The sequence below is a fragment of the Anser anser genome (assembly GCF_964211835.1).
Source record: "Anser anser genome assembly, chromosome: Z".
Classification (NCBI taxonomy): domain Eukaryota; kingdom Metazoa; phylum Chordata; class Aves; order Anseriformes; family Anatidae; genus Anser; species Anser anser.
Window position 1 is genome coordinate 64,890,700 of NC_139723.1, and position 21,682 is coordinate 64,912,381.

Below are 21,682 nucleotides of genomic sequence, written 5' to 3' on the forward strand. Positions count from 1 at the left end.
TATGTTGTTATAGGCAGAGGTGACTGTTCACTGAGGGGTCCAGGAAAGCGAGATGCTCCTCAAGAGGGAAGCCTAAATGCATAGAAGCAGGCTGTCCCTGTGTGCCATAAGATGGGCTGGTGGGGAAGAAGACCAATGTGGCTGAACAAGGAACTTTTGCTGAGTGTCTGGGAGAAAAAGAGAGTTTATATCCGGTGGAAGAAGGGACAGGCAACACAGGGAGAGTACAAGGAAGTTGCCAGCATACGCAGAGAGAAAATCAGAAGGCCAAAGCTGAGCACGAGCTCAAGCTGGCCGCTATGGTTAAGGACAACAAAAAATGTTTTATAAATATATTAACAGCAAGAGGAGGGCCAAGGAGAATCTTCATCCTTTACTGGATGCAGGGGGGAACACGACTACTGAGCCGGCGTGGAAGAAGACCGGCCTGGCTCAACAGAGAGTTGCGGCTTGTGCTTAGCAGAAAAAAGAGGGTTTATAATCTTTGGAAAAAAGGGCGGGCCACTGAGGAGGACTACAAGGATGTAGCGAGGCTGTGCAGGGAGAAAATTAGAAAGGCTAAAGCTCTTCTGGAGCTCAACCTGGCTACTGCTGTTAAAGACAACAAAAAATCCTTTTACAAATATATCAACGCGAAACAGAGGACTAAGGAGAATCTCCATCCTTTACTGGATGTGAGGGGAAACCTAGTTACTAAGGATGAGGAAAAGGCTGAGGTGCTTAATGCCGCCTTTGCCTCAGTCTTTAGCGGCAATACCGGTTGTTCTCTGGATACCCAGTGCCTTGAGCTGGTGGAAGGGGATGGGGAGCAGGACGTGGCCTTCGCTATCCATGAGGAAATGGTTGGCGACCTGCTACGGAGCTTGGATGTGCGCAAGTCGATGGGGCCGGATGGGATGCACCCGAGGGTACTGAAAGAACTGGCGGAGGAGCTGGCCGAGCCGCTTTCCATCATTTATCGGCAGTCCTGGCTATCGGGGGAGGTCCCAGTTGACTGGCGGCTAGCCAATGTGACGCCCATCTATAAGAAGGGCCGCAGGGCAGACCCGGGGAACTATAGGCCTGTCAGTTTGACCTCAGTGCCAGGAAAGCTCATGGAGCAGATTATCTTGAGGGTCATCACGCGGCACTTGCAGGGCAAGCAGGCGATCAGGCCCAGTCAGCATGGGTTTATGAAAGGCAGGTCCTGCTTGACAAACCTGATCTCCTTCTATGACCAAGTGACGCGCTTGGTGGATGAGGGAAAGGCTGTGGATGTGGTTTACCTTGACCTCAGTAAGGCTTTTGACACAGTTCCCCACAACATTCTCCTCAAGAAACTGGCTGCTCGGGGCTTGGACTGGCGTACGCTTCGCTGGGTTAGAAACTGGCTGGATAGCCGGGCCCAGAGAGTTGTGGTGAATGGAGTCAAATCTGGTTGGAGGCCGGTCACTAGTGGTGTCCCCCAGGGCTCGGTACTGGGGCCGGTCCTCTTTAATATCTTTATCGATGATCTGGATGAGGGTGTCCAGTGCACCCTCAGTAAGTTTGCAGATGACACCAAGCTAAGTGCGTGTGTCGATCTGCTCGAGGGCAGGAAGGCTCTGCAGGAGGATCTGGATAGGCTGGAGCGATAGGCTGAGGTCAACTGCATGAAGTTCAACAAGGCCAAGTGCCGGGTCCTGCACCTGGGGCGCAACAACCCCAAGCAGAGCTACAGGCTGGGAGATGAGTGGCTGGAAAGCTGCCTGGCCGAGAGGGACCTGGGAGTATTGGTTGATAGTCGGCTGAATATGAGCCAGCAGTGTGCTCAGGTGGCCAAGAAGGCCAACAGCATCCTGGCCTGCATAAGAAGCAGTGTGGCCAGCAGGTCTAGGGAAGTGATTGTGCCCCTGTACTCAGCTCTGGTGAGGCCGCACCTCGAGTACTGTGTTCAGTTTTGGGCCCCTCGCTACAGGAAGGACATGGACGTGCTCGAGCGAGTCCAGAGAAGGGCGACCAAGCTGGTGAGGGGTCTGGAGAACAAGTCTTACGAGGAGCGGCTGAGGGAGCTGGGCTTGTTCAGCCTGGAGAAGAGGAGGCTCAGGGGCGACCTTATCGCTCTCTACAGGTACCTTAAAGGAGGCTGTAAAGAGGTGGGGGTTGGTCTGTTCTCCTACGTGCCTGGTGACAGGACGAGGGGGAATGAGCGTAAGTTGCGACAGGGGAGTTTTAGGTTGGATGTTAGGAAGTACTTCTTTACTGAAAGGGTTATTAAGCATTGGAACGGGCTGCCGAGGGAGGTGGTGGAGTCACCATCCCTGGAGGTCTTTAAAAGACGTTTAGATGTAGAGCTTAGCGATATGGTTTAGTAGAGTACTTAGTGTTAGGTCGGAGGTTGGACTCGATGATCTTGAGGTCTCTTCCAACCTAGAAATCTGTGAAATCTGTGATACTGAGGTAAGGAAAAGGCTGAGGTTCTTCAATGCCTTCTTTACATCTGTCTTTACTAGCCAGACTACTTACCCTCGGGGTACTCAGCCTCCCATAGTGGAAGTCTGGAATGAGGAACAGAAGAAACCACCTGCAGTTCAGGTGGAAACAGTTAAGAGACCTGCTGCTCCACCTGGACTCTCACAAGTCCATGGGGCCTGATGGGATCCACCGGAGGGTGCTGAGGGAGTTGCCAGATGTGATTGGGCTAAAGTGGTCAGCACTGGACTAAATGGGGCTGCAGTGGGCTAAACAGGGCTTCACTGGGCTAAAGTGGTCTCCACTGGGCTAAGCTGAGCTCAACTGGACATCTTATCCTGGGCTGCAGGGGGCTGCACTTGGCTAAATTGGGCTTACTTGGCTTTGTTATAATGGGCTCTGCCAGGCTGCACTGAGCTAAACAGGGCTGAACTAGGATAAACTAGGCTAATTGGGGCTGTGCTGGGCTACACTGGGCCAAACTGGGCTGCAGTGGGCTAAACTGGGCTCTGCTGGGCTAAAATGGGCAGCACTGAGCTAAATGGGGCTGCACTGGGCTATACTGGGCTCAGTTGGACCTGTTATACTGGGCTGCAGTGGGCTGCACTGAGCTAAACTAGGCTAAATGGGGCTAAACTAGGCTAATCGGGGCTGCTCTGGGAACCACTGGGCTAAATGGGGCTGTGCTGGGCTCAGCTGGACCTGTTATCCTGGGCTGCAGTGGGCTGTACCAGGCTAAATTGGGCTCTACTGGGGTGCACTAGGCTAAACTGGGCTAATCAGGGCTGTGCTGGGCTGCACTGGGCCAAATTGGGATGCACAGGGCCGGACTGGGCTAAACTGGGCTCTGCTGGGTTAAAGTGGGTAGCACTGAGCTAAACTGTGCTGCACTGGGCTCCACTGGATCTGTTATCCTGGGCTGCTGTGGGCTGCACAGGGCTAAATTAGGCTTACTTGGCTCTGATATAATGGGCTCTACTGGGCTGTATTGGGCTAAACTAGGCTAATTGGGGCTGTGCTGGGCTGCAGTGGGTGAAATTGGGCTGCAGTGGGCTAAACTGGGCTGCACTGGTCTCAGTTGACACCTAATGACAGGACAATGGGCAATGGGTGCCAGGTGGAACATAGGAGCTTCCACTTAAATATGGGACAAAACTTTTTTACCGTGAGGGTAACAGAGCACCGGAACAGGCTGCCCAGGGGGGCTGTGGAGTCTCGTTCTCCAGAGACTTTCAAAACCCACCTGGATGCATTCCTGTGTGATCTGATCTAGGTGTTCCTGCTCCAGCAGGAGGATTGGACTACATGATCTTCAAGGTCCCTTCCAATCCCTCACATTCTGTGATTCTGTGATTACTGGACTGCTCTCCTTCATCTATCAGCGATTACAGTCATCTGGAGAGGTCCTGGGTGACTGGAGACTTGCTAATGTGCTGCCCATCTATAAGACGGGTCGTAAGGATGAGCTGGGGAACCACAGGCCTATCAGCCTGACCTCGGTGCCAGGGAAGGCGGTGGAACAGGTTGCCTTGCATGCAATCACACAGCATCTGGGGGACCACTGGGGGATCAGGCCCAGCCAGCATGGGTGCATGAAAGGCAAGTCCTGCCTGACCAACCTCATCTCCTCCTATGACCAGGTGACCCACCTGGTGGATGAGGGGAAGGCTGTTACGTAGTCTACCCAGACTTCAGCAAGGCCTTTGACACGGTCTCCCACAGTATTCTCCTGGAGAAGCTGGCAGCCCATGGCTTGGACAGGCCAGGGCTTGGACAGGTACACTCTTTGCTGGGTTAAAAACTGGCTGGACGGCCAGGCCCAGAGAGTGGTGGTGAACAGAGTGAAATCCAGCTGGCGACCAGTCACCAGTGGTGTTCCTCAGGGGTCGGTGTTGGGGCCTGTCCTCTTTAATATCTTTATTGATGACTTGGGTGAGGAGATAGAGTGCACCCTCAGTAAGTTTGCGATGACACGAAGCTGGGGGTAGTGTCGATCTGCAGGAGGGTAGGAAGGCCCTGCAGAGGGACCTGGACAGGATGGGTTGATGGGCAGAGGCCAATGGGATGAGGTTCAACATGGCCAAGTGCTGGGTCCTGCACTTTGGTCACAACAACCCCATGCAGCGCTACAGGCTTGGGGGAGGGTGGCTGGAAAGCTGTGCAGAGGAAAAGGATCTGGGGGTGTTGATTGATGCTCGCCTGAACATGAGCCGGCAGTGTGCCCAGGTGGCCAAGAAGGCCAATGGCATCCTGGCTTGTATCAGGAACAGTGTAGCCAGCAGGAAAAGGGAGGTGATTTTTCAACCCTAATAGTTTTCCAAAACTAATGATTCTCTGATTCTATAATTTCACACCTCAAGCATACCTGTTAGAAGGTTAGAATTAACAGTAGAATCAGCATGTCACAATGTTTACGTCCCACTTTGCACTATTCTAAACTTGTGGGAGGCAGGGGAGAGGAATGCTGTTTGACTGCTTTTATACAGCTCTTGAGAACTATGATATAGAAAGCTGCTATGGCCTCAGAAATAATTCTTGCCTTTATGGTCTTTCTAGAACTTTATTCAGCTGTCTTATAAAAAGCATAAAGGCATAAATTCTTACCTTACTGGCCGAGGATGACACAGATGCCAGGAAATAAGATCACTTGAAAAGGGATATATTACAATTGCTATTACGAGCTACTGTTGGACTAGAGCTACACATCTGATAGAACAGAAAGTTCTTAAATAAAAGCACGATTTCTATGTTTTATGTTTCTAACTGTTGAATTACCACATTCCTTGCAACTATAAATTACCAAGTAAAAATGATCAAAGGGAATGTGATTTATTAGAATGAATTAACATGCAATATGTGGTTCTTTTCATCTAAGTGTAAAAACATTAAATGCCTATTTCTAGTACATTCAGTGCAATGCAATGACCTAGTTCTACCACTTTTTTTTTTCCACCAAAGATTCTAAACTGTGCTTTCAAATAATAAATTCAGCATTGCTACACTTTGGTTGAACAAAGCAATTATTGTAAGTCCTGTTACAAAATTAGAAGAGTGAAGAAAATATTTCAGTGACTTAATGCGTATTCCAGATTATCTGAGAAATAGCACTATAAAGCAGCCTCCTGCTCTCCCAAGGCTGACACCATAAATGTATAGCTGTTGTCTTTCCATTCTCCTTGGAGGTTAAGCAACAGAACAAACATACCAAGGTTCTCAGGATCTTTAACTGATCAGGGGATCTCCTTACTGATACAAATAATGTTTGGCCAAATCAAATCATGTTTTACAATTATCATAATAAATATCCAATCAACATCTTTTGTGGAGGTTGGCGCCTCTCCTCTGCATTCCAACAAATTCTTTAATAACAAATCTACCCCAAATATCTTCTGACAAGAATGCAAACCAAAATAAAAATGAATAAATAAATAAAAATAAAAAGCCTCTTTTTCCCTGTTTAATATATACCATTTCATAACATCTCTCTATTCTGTATTTCATTCAAAAACACAGATCAGTTTGCTTCTGGCCTTCAGGCTCACCTACAACATAGATTTATATGACTTGCAGCATGGTATCTATTCCTACATACCTAGTCCAGACTAAACTAGGCAGGATAACTGGGTTGCAAGCAAGTTGCACACTTGTGGTGAAAACAACAAACTAGTGGAAAGACAAGATTTGTATAGCTTTAAAGTCTTATTAAATGAGTCTTTGTAAAATAATAAAGAGTATCCTTTTAAAATTGAACAAAGCAGAGAAGCAATTATAGAAAATGCTAGCATAATAAAATTATTATAATCATTGCAATAGTGATTATACATTCAGAGTTCACATTGCACGTGAACCAATGAATTTGCTTTGAACTTCTAAATCCAGTAATCTGAATCAACCTTTTAAAATATTACTTTAATTAAAGCTTTTCTTTAGGCTCTATCTTTAAAAAGAAATTAAAGATTTTTTCTAGAGAGAAAAACAGAAGAGAAAGAAACACAGTCTTCCCAATATCTGAAAGTGAAACAGGACATTTAATGAAAGACTAGTACTGACATTCATGTCTTCTTCGTTTCTTAAAACAACAAGGCAAAACAAGTCATGTATGCGCAAAAGTTTTGTTTTAAAAGACAGCCTTTCTTAGTTAATTTTCAGCCACCTCCTCTAAAATACATATTTTTATTTATATTTTCTGCTTCAGGGAGTAAATTATTTAAGGAAATTATGAAGTATACAAAAAGGCAATATATAATTTTGAACGATTGCTAAGATACCTCAATAACCTTTCTCAGCTCTGTTTTTCCCTGCTTTCACATTCAGAGGAGAAACATCAAGTGCAGTTATCCATATCACAGATGTGTTGACTAAATCATCTGATCAGTAGGAGTTGAACCAGATTCGTTATAAACATGACAGCTCTCAAAATCACAAGATCCCTATTGACCAAGTAAATGTTTAATGTGTTGAGAAGCACATCACAAACCTTAGCACCTTAATGATTGTTATGTTTATTTAAATTCTTAAAAATTATACAAAGTGATAGACAAGTTTAAGCACTGAAAAGTGAATTTTAGTATGAAAATATCCACGGCAATAACGTGACATATAGTGATGTTAAAAAGAAAAAATTCTGCATGAACCCCTGATACTACTTAAATAAAAGAAATTTTGACATACCCTTACACAGGCACATTTATTAACTTACTGTTTAAAAATGACAAACTCTGCCTGCTGGAACTATGGTAGTTTTCTCTGGAGAAGAAAATGCCCTGTACACTCAGGGTGTGGTGGTGAGGGGGTGCAGGAGGTGTTCAGAAAGACTTTTCTGTAACTGAAGAATGAGGACACATTCAAGTAACTAACCCCCCACCACCATTCCTGTAACATCCTTGCCAACTTCAGTCCAACAAAGAATTCAACTCTCCTGGGGCAGAGATTTAAAAATAAAAAAAATAAATCAAGCAAAAGATAGAATTGCTTCACAGCCATTTGCTGCTTTTCTTCTGAATTTAGTGGAAGTGAGGTTATTAATCATAGACTCACCAAGGGTGGAAAAGCTCTCCAAGATCATCTGGTCCAACCATCCCCCTACCACCACCAATGTCACCCACTAAACATGTCCCTAAGCACCACATCCAACCTTTCCTTGAACACCCCCAGGGACGGTGACTCCACCACCTCCCTGGGCAACCCATCCCAATGCCTGACTGTTCTTTCTGAGAAGAAATGTCTCCTCATTTCCAACCTGAGCCTCCCCTGGCACAACTTGAGGCCATTCCCTCTAGTCCTGTCACTAGTAACCTGTGAGAAGAGGCCGACCCCCAGCTCCCCACACCTTCCTTTCAGGTAGCTGTAGAGAGCAATGAGGTCTCCCCTGAGCCTCCTCTTCCCCAGACTAAACAACCCCAGTGCCCTCAGCCGCTCCCCATAGGACTTGTGTTCCAGGCCCTTCACCAGCTTCGTAGCCCTTCTCTGGACACGCTCCAGGGCCTCGATGTCCTTCCTGTAGTGAGGGGCCCAAAACTGAACGCAGTACTCAAGGTGAGGCCTCACCAGAGCAGAGTACAGGGGGACAGTCACCTCCTGGTCCTGCTGGCTACGCTATTCCTGATACAAGCCAGGATGCCCTTGGAATTCTTGGCCACCTGGGCACTGCCGGCTCATGTTCAGGTGAGCATTGACCAACACCCCCAGGTCCATCCTGGGGTTGTTTAGCCTCGAGAAGAGGAGGCTCAGGGGAGACCTCATCGCTCTCTACAGGTACCTTAAAGGAGGCTGTAGCGAGGTGGGGGTTGGTCTATTCTCCCATGTGCCTGGTGACAGGACAAGGGGGAATGGGCTAAAGTTGCGCCAGGGGAGGTTTAGGTTGGATATTAGGAAGAACTTCTTTACTGAAAGGGTTGTTAGGCATTGGAATGGACTGCCCAGGGAGGTGGTTGAGTCGCCATCCCTGGAGGTCTTTAAAAGATGTTTAGATGTAGCCCTTAGTGATATGGTTTAGTGGACTTGTTAGTGTTAGGACAGAGGTTGGACTAGATGATCTTGGAGGTCTCTTCCAACCTAGATGATTCTGTGATTCCTTTTGCTCTGCACAGCTTTCCAGCCACTCTCCCCCAGGTCTGTAGCGCTGCATGGGGTTGTTGTGGCCAAAGTGCAGGACCCAGCACTTGGCCATGTTGAACCTCATCCCATTGGCCTCTGCCCATTGACCCACCCTATCCAGGTCCCTCTGCACGGCCTTCCTACCCACCTGCAGATTGACACTTCCCCCCAGCTTGGTGTCATCTGCAAACTTACTGAGGGTGCACTCAATTCCCTCACCCAAATCATCAATAAAGACATTAAAGAGGACAGGCCCCAACACCGACCCCTGGGGAACACCACTGGTGACCAGTCGCCAGCTGGATTTCACTCTGCTCACCACCATTCTCTGGGCCCGGCCGTCCAGCCACTTTTTAATGCCAATAAAACTTTGGGACATTGTTTATTTACAAAGAAAATAACAACATAGTAGTAACATCTGATATTTCTTTACTTGTACCATTTCCTAGTTGCTTCATTAATGCAAAAATATATTTTGCCAACATGGAACGAGTTTGGATATATATTTATTAAGCTTAAAAGGCCTTCTTTATTACCAGAAATATCTGATTTAGCGAAGGGACAAAAATGTTTTTTTGCTGCTGTAGTGCAGAGGATCCCCAGGTATATCTGAGCCCAGGTTGTGACAGGTATTGTGTAAAACAAAGTGATCATGGCTCCTGCATCATGGAGAAAAACACCAGAAATGGTCTACTGATAAGCTACAGGAACTGTGCACATCGAACTACTCTCTTGATTTCCAAAGCAGATCACTCATTCCTTTGATCAAATTATTATGAAAATTATGTATTTATGAAGTACCAATTTCTAAGTAGACCATGCTCTACCCACCACCATAGCACTAGTTTTAAGCCTGTGCACTACAGGTTTGAATAGAGCTACCTATTCTTCTAAGAAACCTGCTCATTTCCCACCAAACATCTTTTAACAACTCCCTTCCCCTACCTTCATCCCTAACCCCCACCCTCCATCACTGGCATTTAACAATCAAAGAACACAAGGACAAAAAGTAATTTGTATAACTGCATTACAAATGAAAACGGGTATGATAAAACAGATCTGAGTGTTTTATCATTGCATTAACCTTCTCAGTAGTTCAAAACTAAAAGATTAGTCCTTAGATGAAAACACGACCTTATCCTTTAGGAATCATCACAGATTTTTTACCTAGCGCACCAACTAGGTGCATCGGCACTGTAAGAGCTATTTCTCCATTCAGGATATCAAGGACTAAGTGAAAGGAAGATGGAATGACTCTTTTTCAGTAGCTGATAACAGTCTTTCAAATCAAAAAAGACAGGTAACTTTCTCAATGTGAGAAGAAAAATGTCAGTACCATGGCTAGTATAGAACATACTTTATACACCAATTTTAAGTCTTGCATCAAATTTGGCACTAGATTATCTTACATTAAAAAAAAATGCAATGAATCAAAATAAAGTGTAAGCTGAAGCTCTCAAGAGAAAATAAATAAACAGCCAAACCCTCATTTTTGCTGTCAGTTGTTCTGCTCAAAAATCATAAAACTGCTATGACAATTTTTTCTTATGCCTTCTTGGATAATAAAGAGTTTGTGGTTTCAGAAAACGTCATGAAAAATGGAGTTCATAGATAACTTCTCAACAGTCTTATTTACTCAAAGAATATGGAATTGAAGCATTAGAGAGGTGTCCTCTAACTATGGGGAATGTAGCTGCCTCCACATACTATCAGACAAGTTCCCTAAGCTGTTTTATACTTAAGAGATTGCAGAGGAAATTCCATACTAATACACTCAGACCCTGCAATGGTGCTTACCTACAAATGAAGCATTCTTGAATTTTAAATAAAAAATACTACATACACAGAGATCTTCAAGAAGTTTACAAATAAGCAACTGAATGTATCTTACATTAGAAAAAAACTTTTGAACAATTCTTTTAGTTTTCATTATTATTTTAATTACACTTTTCACCATATAAAAATAAACCTAACATACAGGCTGAAAACTGTTTTTCTGTTTATATATTAGCAAACAAAATTAGGTTTTAGATTCTCTTTAGGCAATAACACTAACAATATCTACAAATTTCAACTGTCCACACTATTCTTTGGTGAGAAAACTAAGTCTCTCTGAACTAAGCACCGACAGATTTGAATTATTTTAGCCACTTACAGATCTCAGCATTTGTGTCACTACGTTCAATTTTCACTTTTAAAACTATGACACCAAAGGCAATAATTCATTGATATAAAACTATAGGTATCACCAAGTAGCACGTTGGACTCATAATATGCCCCAACTTGCAATACTCCATTGTGCAGAATTTATTTATTTCAAATTTACTATTAGAATTCCATTTCCAGACTAACTGAACTCAAGATGATTGGTCTTATTTTCTTCCTCTAAGTGAATATTTTACAAAATTAAAATGCATGAGCTGTAATCTTGTTTCATTACAAACTAACAAAAAGATAGCGATGCAGAGATGCTTCAGATTTAAGAGTAGAAGATACATACGTCACTATGGCATTACTGCTTTTGATGGTTATACATGTTAATGAAAAAAAAGTAACTGAAAACAGTAATAAGGACACGTATGCAGTATATAACAATTTGCATCTTACAATCATAGCAGTCTCTACTTTTTAACTTTTGCTTAGACCAAAAGAAAATCACAGAAATCCCTAAATCTTATTACTATTACAAAATAACAGTACAAAGTAAAGGCAACACAAAGAAGCTACCATGTAGTAAACAGCTTTACAGAGTTCAAAATTAATGTCAGATATTGCCTTACACATAACTAGGCTGGAAAATACTAGCAAACGACTTGCAAGTAATACAGAGCATGTTACAGAATTTACCTTCTTAGCAGCAGAGTAAATGAACTCAAATGGTCAGCTCATTTCAGAAACCAGGCTGTGTGTTGGTTGCTGCTGTTAGCCAGCTGGCTAATTTAAAGCTAGTTCAGATAAATCCATTGAAAATTGCAATAAAAAGTTAGCAGGTGACTTAACGGGTAGGCAGAACCCATGTCTCACAGATTACAGGCATTTTTTAGATGTTACCACTTTCCAAATGAAATGACCTCCTCCATTTTAATTCCAAAATCTGAAAAACAAGTTTCTTTACGCATATTATCATTAATATTTGCAAACAAAATTTCAGCTCTCACACCTGTGTAAATCTATTGACTTAACTGACAGCCACTTCTACTTTGAGATTGGGATCCTGTTTTATCTGTGAACAGTTGTCTTCTGCTACCTTCCCCTTTTAAAAATCCAAACAAAAATCTTATCTGTTTTCCAGAAATGGTTTTGAAATAACTCTGGTCAGAAATGGAAGCTTCTGTATACATGCTTTAAACATTCTTAGCAATATGGCACCATATTGTCTTTTTTCTGAGCAACTACGAGTCGTGTTTTCAAAGGCCAAGTCGAATGAAATCACATTTAAAACAATACAGCTATCATGAACTATGCTGTTCTCACAACCTTCACTCAATTTTATTTAACTCAAAACGTGCAAAAACAAATAACCTGATGCCTCATCTCAGCATGCAAACTTGTTACAATGAAGGCAACAGATTTCCAGTGGACGATGGACACCTTTAATGGGTTATGCACACAAACACGGCAGAGCAAGCAGGAACTTCATTACTGTGCTACACTATTGGTTTAAAAAATGATCTGCCCCCTCTGCAGAGATAGGTATTTTGCACAACCTTAAGTTTTCTAATGGCAGCTTTTGACAAATGTAACAAAACAATCGAACACCTAATACAAATAGATACAGCTATCCTCATAGATCTACACAGTATTTATGAAGCAAAACCAGAAAATACAGTATTTGTAAGAAAATACAGCTTGGGCTGGGTAGGAAATGTGTGTATTTGGTGGTGGTTGTTTTTTTTTGTTGTTGTTGTTGTTTTTGTTTTGTTTTGTGTTTTTCCATTCTTACTTTAAACTTTTCTAAGGGGACCATTAATTCACATACAATATAACACAATATGCTGCATACAGACTTCCACGTTATAAATTAGCTAGTAAAACTGCCATCCTGAACTATGAATTTTCAAAGCCATATTTCTTAGCTAAGAGTGCACAAACCTTTACATATTCTGTAATTGCTATATAATAGAGCTATGCAACTTCAGGATAACAAACTCGGGAAATCAAACTAGCAACAACTGAAACATGATATACTAAGAGAATTCTGATTTATCCCAGAGAAGAAGAAACTTAGTTTTTCAAAGATATTGTAAATACTAAACGTATATTTTAACTTACATCCACTTTTCACATCAAAAGAAACTTCCTGAATAAGACCAGATGATCAACTGAAAATATTCCTTTAATAAGTATGTAACAGCAGAAACTTCCCTCTAAAATACTTAATTTTATTAGTGAAATGGTACCAAAGATAACAAGTATACAAACAATCTCTTTGCTCTATGCTACTTACACATCATAAATAAGACAGCTGTTGTTGCAAGACACAATCTTTCACAGTCTTCCTATAAGCGTACAGATTTGTCATTCTTTTTATCAGAATAAGCTGTTTACCAGCCAACAGCATGTGGCTTAAACATCACAAAAATGACTGTCTATACTTTACATGGTAAAGCATTTTCTATAGTCTTAAATGTACACAGTGGCAAGAACGGTAAATCCTATCAAAAATGAAGAGTGATTAAGCAGCTTCACAATCAAACTGGGTTTCATTACCTTAGGAATTGGGCAAATTCTTCATTCCCTGTAATATGCTTTTTTTTTTTTTCATAAAAATTAACTACACAAAGGAAAAGAAAAACAAATTGAAAGCAAATTGCTAATATGCTATTTGTTTTAACTGAAAGAAACTCTTTCCATGAGGTAAGGCAATTAAGTCATTTGATTGTAATAAGTTGTATTAAAAATAATCTACCTGATTTTAGGTATAAGTAAGTTTATAAGTATGACTCTTACAAAATCTCACAATGATGAAACTGATTACATTAGTTCAGAGAGCACAAATCAGGTTTTTACTTGACAAAAATATCTGCTTTGTCATTATCTTCCTATATGCTTTCTCCCCAAAGAACGAAAAAAGAATCTCTGCCATATAACTCTTGTGTAAATTAAAACATTTTCTCCCAAATTATTTATCCCCCCAGCTTTGCATACAATTCCTTTTATATCACCCAACGTATAACAGAGAAAATGGAGAGGTAACAATTAAGGCCATCCAAATGTAATTAAATATCTAAAGGGCTGCCTTTGATGCAGGTGATCAGAAAATGTTTTTTATTCAGCTACTATACTTGTACAGTGGTGGTCCCCAAAATGTATCTTTGCTTTCACCTATATATTTTCTAAAAATAAAAAATAAATGTAAAAATGGAGCCTTAGTATTTAAAGAAGTGAATTAAACATCCATTCTGACAAATCACTTGCATTCTTGTCTACAGTATGGTGGTGGCAAAACAGCAATAGAGATGATGTAAAATTTAGCTGAAAATGAGTAATAGCACATATACATTTCTCGAAAATACCACATTTTAAGAAGGCACTAAAGCTTCTGCTTGTGCTCCCATATTTTTTAAACAAATAAGAAAAAATTGTTTTCATAATGGCACCTGTACTATTTGCAGCTGAACAGACACACTGCAGTACATCTCAAAACAAAGCTGTAATTTCTAATGATATCATACAGATGTGCTCACTTCCGAAACGACAAAAGAAAACAACAAAACAACCCCCAAAATAACCCAATAAGCTAACCTATTATCATTATACATGGCAATGTTCCTTTTAGGAACAGAAAAGTAGCATGCATTGTTCAAATACTTTAAAGGAAATATTGAGCTTAGGGATATTAGTAAGAAATTATTTTAAATAATAAAACCCAAAAATCTCAAGCAGTGAGCAAATGAGAAACATACTAGTCAGTGAGCGTTTTAACATAAGAACCAAAAAACCTTTCCTATAGTTGCCTTTTACAACAAAAGTGTATATTTATGCACCATTTCCAAGCACATCAAACAGTACACATTGAAGTTTTTGTGGATTTTTTAACCCACAAGGTAAAACACAAAAGTCATCAACAAGCAATATTTTAAACAACCTTCAATGCATATCTTCAGCTTTTTTTTTTTTTTTTAAAGATAGTACAGGTTTACATCTTTCAGTTCTACTTATTTGTAACAGCCTATGACAAAACTTAACATAAATCGTTTTACCAATAAGTACAGCCATCATGGAAACGCATGGATTTTCAGAGATGAATAGTTCTGATGGCATCTGCATTTTCATGGTTTAACTACTTACTTATCCATGCCTTCTTGCTTTACAGAAAGAAGACAACAAAGCTATCACGAGAATTGGTAGAGCTACTATTACTATCAACATGTTCAGGTTGATTGCTTTGACATTTTCTTCCTCATTCTGGGAAATAAAAAGCTTTGGATTTCATTCCTTAGTTGAGTTAGAGGTTCACTCTTTGCTTTAAACCTCTTCCATTTTAATTGAGAGGTTATCTTCATTTGGTTGACAGTTCCCATTCTGTTGTAGTTTGACTTCATCTGTCCTTTGCGTATCTCTGTTGTCAATATCCTTGTCAGTTTCTGAATTCTGATCCTCCTTAGTGTAATCTTTGTCCTACCAAAGAGAAAATTATTTTACAAAAAAAACACACTCTCAGCATTACAGGACATGACTCCCAACTAACTCTTGGTATTTTGATTGCCTCTATTTTTACATGCCTACCTTGTGTCAGCAATTTCTAGAATAGATGCACTGGTTTTTTTGTGTGATTTTTTTTTTTTAAACAGCTTTCTTTTCAAGTAGCTGAAGTCAAGGCATCATGACAAAGTGTCAGCCAAGAAATCATTGTTGTAAAGTGATCTGTCTTTACCATAAATATTCAGATAAAACAGAACAAACAGTATCATGGAACCTACGAGAAACAGCTCTAGAAGTTAAGACAACCATATTTTCTAAACAAAACAGGATTTTTGATTTTTGTATCATATATTTTGTCACATTACTAATGCATTTTACATAAGAGAATTACTGAAGCAAACAGTGCACTAAGTTATACAAATCTGATGTTTATAAAAGCAGTTGGCACCAACAATATGAAGTTTAACAAGAGCAAGCACTGGATTCTGCGCCTCAGACACGGCAAACCCCAGCTATACATAAAGACTGGGGGACGGGGACGAGAGGCTGGAGAACAGCCCCACGGAAGGCAATCTGGGGGGTTTTGAGTCAGCAGTGAGCCCTGGCAGCCAAAAGGGCCAACTCTGTACCCTAGGGTGCATCAGCAGGCACAGCACTGCTAGCTGGTCAAGGGATTGTCCTGCTCTTCCCTGAGCTGGTATGGCCTCACTTCAAGCACCGTGCGCAGTTCTGGGGAACCACGGTATAAAAGGACGTAAAACTACTACAGCGTCCAAAGGAGGTCAACCAGGATGGTGAAGGGTCTAGAGGGGAAGAGGCCCCTTGGTTTGCTCAGCCCAGAGCAGAGCAGGCTGAGGGGAGGCCTCATGGCGGCCTGCAGCTCCCTCACGAGGGGAGCGGAGCGGCAGGCGCTGAGCTCTGCTCTCTGGGGACAGCGACAGGACCCGAGGGAACGGCATGGAGCTGGGACAGGGGAGGGTCAGGCTGGGTGTTAGGGAAAGGTTCTGCACCCAGAGGGTGGTCGGGCACTGGGACAGGCTCCCCAGGGCAGTGGTCACAGCACCGAGCTGCTGGAGCTCAAGAAGCATTTCAACAATGCTCTCAGACATCTGGTCTGATGTTTAGGTGGTTCTGTGTGAAGCCAGGAGTTGGAATTGAGGATCCTTGTAGGTCCCTTACAACTTCGGATATTCTATGATTCTATGAGCTGAAACATTCTGAATACAACTACTCTTTAAATGCATACGGTTTTTCAAATTACAAGATTTGAATTTAAAGATATTTCATTATTCTTTTCTTAATCATACCACCTTCTATTTTGCAAGGTAAAACCCCATACTATCCTCCCTCAAATCTTCAACGTTACTTGCTGCACAGTTGAACATGCAGCCCGGGACAAAAGCTAACTGGGATAGGCTGCACCATTACAGAGTGAAAATGTATTAAATAAACAAACAAACAAACGAAAAAAAAAACGTATTTTGAGTTTGATAGCCAAGCTGTTTCTGAAGCCTGCTTCACAATAAGCTTCCTGCATCTTTATACAGATGCAGTCAGCTAACTCCTAACATATGGCACAGAACAGAAAAGAGAAAAACCAAAACAAAGTGCTTCTGTAGTCTATACATACAAGCTCCCACCAGTCTGGTAAAGTTCAAACACAAAGACTGATCAAACCGCGCTACTAACATCAAGCAGAGAATGACTTTCATGTCTCCTTTTGACGAAAGATAAACCCATGCGTTTCAAGCTGCACTAATTTGGTAAGGAAAAAAGAGAGGAAATACGGGAGGAGAAAAAGAAATAAGGGAGGAAATTTCAGTAATCTTGGAGCACTTGGAAACATTCAGCTGTTTATCACTTGGTCACAAAGCTTACCTTCAAAGTAGTGGAGCTTTTGTCAGATTTCTCCTTTCCCTCTTTTTCTTTACTACTTTTTTTCTTGGAGGTGGAACGTTCTCTTTCTCTTCTTTCATTATTTGTATCCCTTTCTCTTTTTTTTTCTTTCTTGTTTCTGTTTACGAAAATTATTACTCAAATCAGAATTTGGTCCAAAAGCAACAAATGTACTACCAATGCTTGCATCAAGTGCATTGTATAGTAATATGCACAGCACAGTAGCTAAGAATGTTGGTATCCTTGTTTGTTTCAGAAATGGACAGCCATCTTTGAACCATTTAACTGCAAACTCCACTCTCATCTGGGGGGTTTCCAGAAAATCTCAAAATGTAACAAAAAGCCCTTCATAAAGACAAGTGGATTTTTTTGACTTAAGAAGAATGCATGTGTTTAGAATGAAAGGTATTTGCAAAGAGAAAAGCAAAATAAATTGTCTCCAAAGAAGGATTTTTATTATTTGAAGCAAATTTGTATCACTGACAGGTGATAGTTTAAAGCATTACAAAGCTTGAGCCCATGAAGTTGTGTGTTGTTTTTATTTTTTTTAATTAAAACTGAATCATATTGACCAACAGAGATCATCTGAAATGATGCAAAGGCATTAAATCAATGAAAATACTTTCCTACTTGTTTTCTATAAAAGTCCCTGTATCCATTTTTGAATGTTTATTGAAAAACACCGACCTTTTCCTTACAACAGAGAATGATTATTAAAGATCTCCTTGCATTAAAAAACAAAGAGCAGAAACACAAATTGACTTGGTTCCTTTCATAATGATCTCTATGCCACATTTCAATTTGGCAAAATATTATACCATTTTCCTCCTTTACTGCTCATTAACTTTTATGTTTACACCAAACTGACCTTCTTGGAGAAGGAGTTCGTGAAGACTTTCTTTTTGTTGTTTTGGATGTCTTAGGAGACTTGGAGGGACTTCTACTCTTCCTTTTACGCCTTTCTCTGTGGGACCAAGCAATTCAAGATCAGCAAAGAATACAAATAATAAGCTCAGGAATGACAAAATCTCTTATTTGACACAACAACTACATAACGTTAAACTCAGGGATATTTATGTATGACCAACAATATCTGAAGTGTACAAAGCAAAAGAGGGTTTTTTTATGTTTCATTTCGGTGGGAAAAAAAGAGAATGGAAGCAGGAAGTAGAAAAAAATCGTTGTGGTTATCTTTACATGCTTGTACTTAAACCTGGTTTGTACTGAAACCTGGTAACAACAGCAACACAGAATTCACTAACACTGTAGAAAATAAGAGTTTCTTCAACCAGGAAAAGATTTCAATTGAATGAGTAGCCACCTTATAACTTGAGCCATATAAACTTCAGTTCAGCATGACTGAAGCTTAGAAGCAAGCAGTGCAAAATGAAGCCCAAGCTGTTGTAAAGATCAAAATGGCAAAGGTTATATTTATTATGTTCCTATCAGTCCATGCTCAACTTAAAAAGGGAAAAAAGGAAGATCTGGGTAACTACAGGCCAGTCAGTCTCACCTCTGTGCCCAGCAAGATTGAGGAGCAGATCCTCCTGGAGACTATGCTAAGTGCACGTTAAAAATGCACTAAAACAGGACTCTGCATATGCCACAAAGAATCACAGACTCACAGAATCATTAAGGTTGGAAAAGACCTCCAAGATCATCTGGTCCAACCATCCCCCTACCACCAACATCACCCACTAAACCATGTCCCTAAGCACCACGTCCAACCTTTCCTTAAACACCCCCAGGGACGGTGACCACCACTTCCCTGGGCAACCCGTTCCAGTGCCTGACTGTTCTTTCTGAGAAGAAATGTCTCCTCATTTCCAACCTGAACCTCCCCTGGCACAGTTTGAGGCCACTGCCCTCTCGTCCTATCACTAGTTACCTGCGAGAAGAGGCTGACCCCCAGCTCCCCACAACTTCTTTTCAGGAAGAAGTTAGAGTAGTTTGCCCATAAACCTCCCAAACAACATGGACATTTCACAAAAACAAGCAGAATGTACAGAAACCTTTACAGACTTCTCTGCATTATATGAATCCTGGAATCCTGAATTTTGCGGGCCAAGGGAGTTCTGCTTTTTTTCCAGTGAAGTGCTATCACAGTTAAAAAGGAAACAAGCTTCTGGTATGTTATGAACTCAGGTAGCTATTGTTTGACATTAGTAGAGTAAATGTAGTGAAGCCTTAGGCCACAGAATGAGCTCTGTGTAAGGGAACTTGGTATGTAGTGGTGATTGAGCAGTAGTGAGTGGCATTGTGTTTGGGTGGCACAGATGGGGAAAGGGGCGGGATGTGCTGACCAAGGACAGCATTGGATGAGAGCCTGCTCTGCTAGGTAACAGAAGGCATCCTGTGCTGCAATGAAGAACTGACAATATGAAGGAACATCACATGTATGTGTCAAGAACTGATTGCACTATAGCTGACAAAATTAAGATTGTATGGGTATAAGAACCCAAGGAAATTCTTGAGCATGGTCCCTTCCTTTGAGGCATCCAGCTAGAGCTGATATATGGGTACTCTTTGCTTTAAATAAGAGTTGACTCTCTGAATGAATCATAGATGCCTGGGGTGACCAATGCTGCTGGGGAAACAACAGGATCCCCTAACAACATGTAGAACTTTTCCCAACTCATCCAGTATTACATTCTCTCAAGATAGCAGATGAAATTTCGTATTTAAATTTTACACGAGATCTTATTGAACTACGTAATTGTTGAGGTATTCAGAAAGGATTTTTTCCTGACCTTAATTCAGAAGCAATACTTTTTGCTACAGTTGGTCCACTTAGAGAGCTTATCATCAGTCTCACAGCCTCCTCTTCCTGTACTGAATTTATCTAGACATCCACCCACTTTACCCTCTCTTAGAAGCAAAAACAGGTAGATTAATTCTTGACTGCTTTCCTGTTTACTACCAGCATGGTTAAGGAGTGTTACTTTTTCACTTTACTAGGCCATCTAACCAGCTTAGAAACATACCTTTATCTTCCAACTGAGATATATTCACTTTCTGAAAGGCTAACCAGTCAAAGTGACATGCTAGCTTCCTGCAGTCAGCCATCCAGCCAAGAAAATTAATTGCTTGCCATTCCTAAGACAGCCAATTGACAAATACTACCACCCAAGTGTTTACAAGCCCAACAAATTGCTCTACAGATGAACACCATACAGTATTTCAGTAATCAAGGAATTTTGTTAAGAATGACTCAAACTTTCATCAGGACAATGTGTTATGTCCCTCTATCGAAACTTTTGGATGGCTCCAACATAGCGAAATGGCACAAGAGCCATCTACTTACTGTTCTTAAAGACTGTATATGCTATAAAGTAAAGTGAAAGGCAAGCACCAGCAGCCCAACAAGAGACTGCATGTTCTATCAGGTATGATACAGAGCTCTCTGTAATTCATTTACCTTTGTAAGGAAATCTACAAAAACAGAAAGAATACAAATGGAATTACCAAGACCATGATATTGAAAAATAAAAATTAGGATGTATTCCATTTTGCTGACAAGTCCAAAAAAAGCATGAAAAAATTCTAAACAAACCTGCTGGAGCTACGAGATCTTCTTGAAGAGCTATAGCTTCTTGGGGGTGTTCTGGATCTCTTCTCTTTCTTCTTTTTATCATCCCTCTCTTTTTCTCGCTCTTTTTCCTTATCCCCATCTTTTTCTTTTTCTCTGTCCCCTCCTTTGTCTTTATCTCCCTCCTTGTCCTTCATCTTCTCTCTGTCCTTTTCCCCATCTTTCTCAACATCTTCTTTTTCCTTGTTCTGATCTACCTCTTCCCTGTCTTTTTCCTTATCCTTATCTTTTTCCTTTTCCCTTTCTTTGTCCCTGTCCTTATCCTTGTCCCTGTCTCTATCCCTATCCTTGTCTTTGACTCTCTCTCGATCTTTGTTACGCTCTTTATCTTTATCCCGGTCCTTATCCCTGTTTCTCTCTTTATCTCGATCTCTTTCCCTTTCTTTGTCTCTGTCCCGGTCTCTTTCCTTTTCCTTGTCTCGGTCTCTCTCTTTCTCCTTTTCTTTGGTCTTTTCTTTTTCCTTGACCTTTTCTTTGTCTCTTTTCTTGTCCCTGTGAAAAGTCAAACAAAAATCCATTAATTCATCTTTGAACTTTCTAATAAAAATTACAACTTAGTCTTAGCATACATTAAATGCTAAAGAGAAAGTATGTCTCTCTGTTGAAAAATAATTTTTATGCAAAAGTTTACTTCTCCACCTACGTTTACCATGCAGGAGACGCTATATAGTTAGGAAAATTTGGAAACCAAGTATCCAACCCACTCTTCAGAGTGAAGTTACTGTACTTTTCGTTTGGAGAACATGTTTCTTTACCTCACAGTTGTTACTAAACATACATAGATATTCTACATTTTCTCAAGACTGAGACAAACTCCGCAATTTCTAAATGCACTATTTTTTACTAAAGTTGGGTCCATATAAAATGGACTGCAGATTAACTAGCCGTGTATGAACAATGACAGCTGACTGGACAGAAGTCTTTATTCTGCAGCATTCTCTTGTACTAATATCCTGGATATGCTTGGAATTGCTTGGAAATCCAACACCAGTGAATACACAAAAACAAAAAATGGGTGAAATTTCA

The 21,682-nt window shown here is 41.2% G+C and overlaps 1 protein-coding gene across 6 annotated transcripts in view; it reads right to left on the reverse strand.

The window, feature by feature from the left end:
- Nucleotides 1-12,844: 12,844 nt before the first annotated feature.
- SREK1 (splicing regulatory glutamic acid and lysine rich protein 1) overlaps nucleotides 12,845-21,682 on the reverse strand; it is a 38,372-nt gene continuing 29,534 nt past the window's right edge. For all 6 annotated transcript variants that reach the window (XM_083816257.1, XM_083816261.1, XM_083816259.1 and 3 more), the window contains 4 exons: nucleotides 20,621-21,148; nucleotides 17,936-18,031; nucleotides 17,050-17,185; nucleotides 12,845-15,147 (listed from right to left, as the gene is read on the reverse strand). In XM_083816257.1, coding sequence (XP_083672383.1) covers nucleotides 14,995-15,147; nucleotides 17,050-17,185; nucleotides 17,936-18,031; nucleotides 20,621-21,148 — 913 coding nt within the window. In that variant the 3' untranslated portion in view covers nucleotides 12,845-14,994. The remainder of the gene's footprint in view (nucleotides 15,148-17,049; nucleotides 17,186-17,935; nucleotides 18,032-20,620; nucleotides 21,149-21,682) is intronic.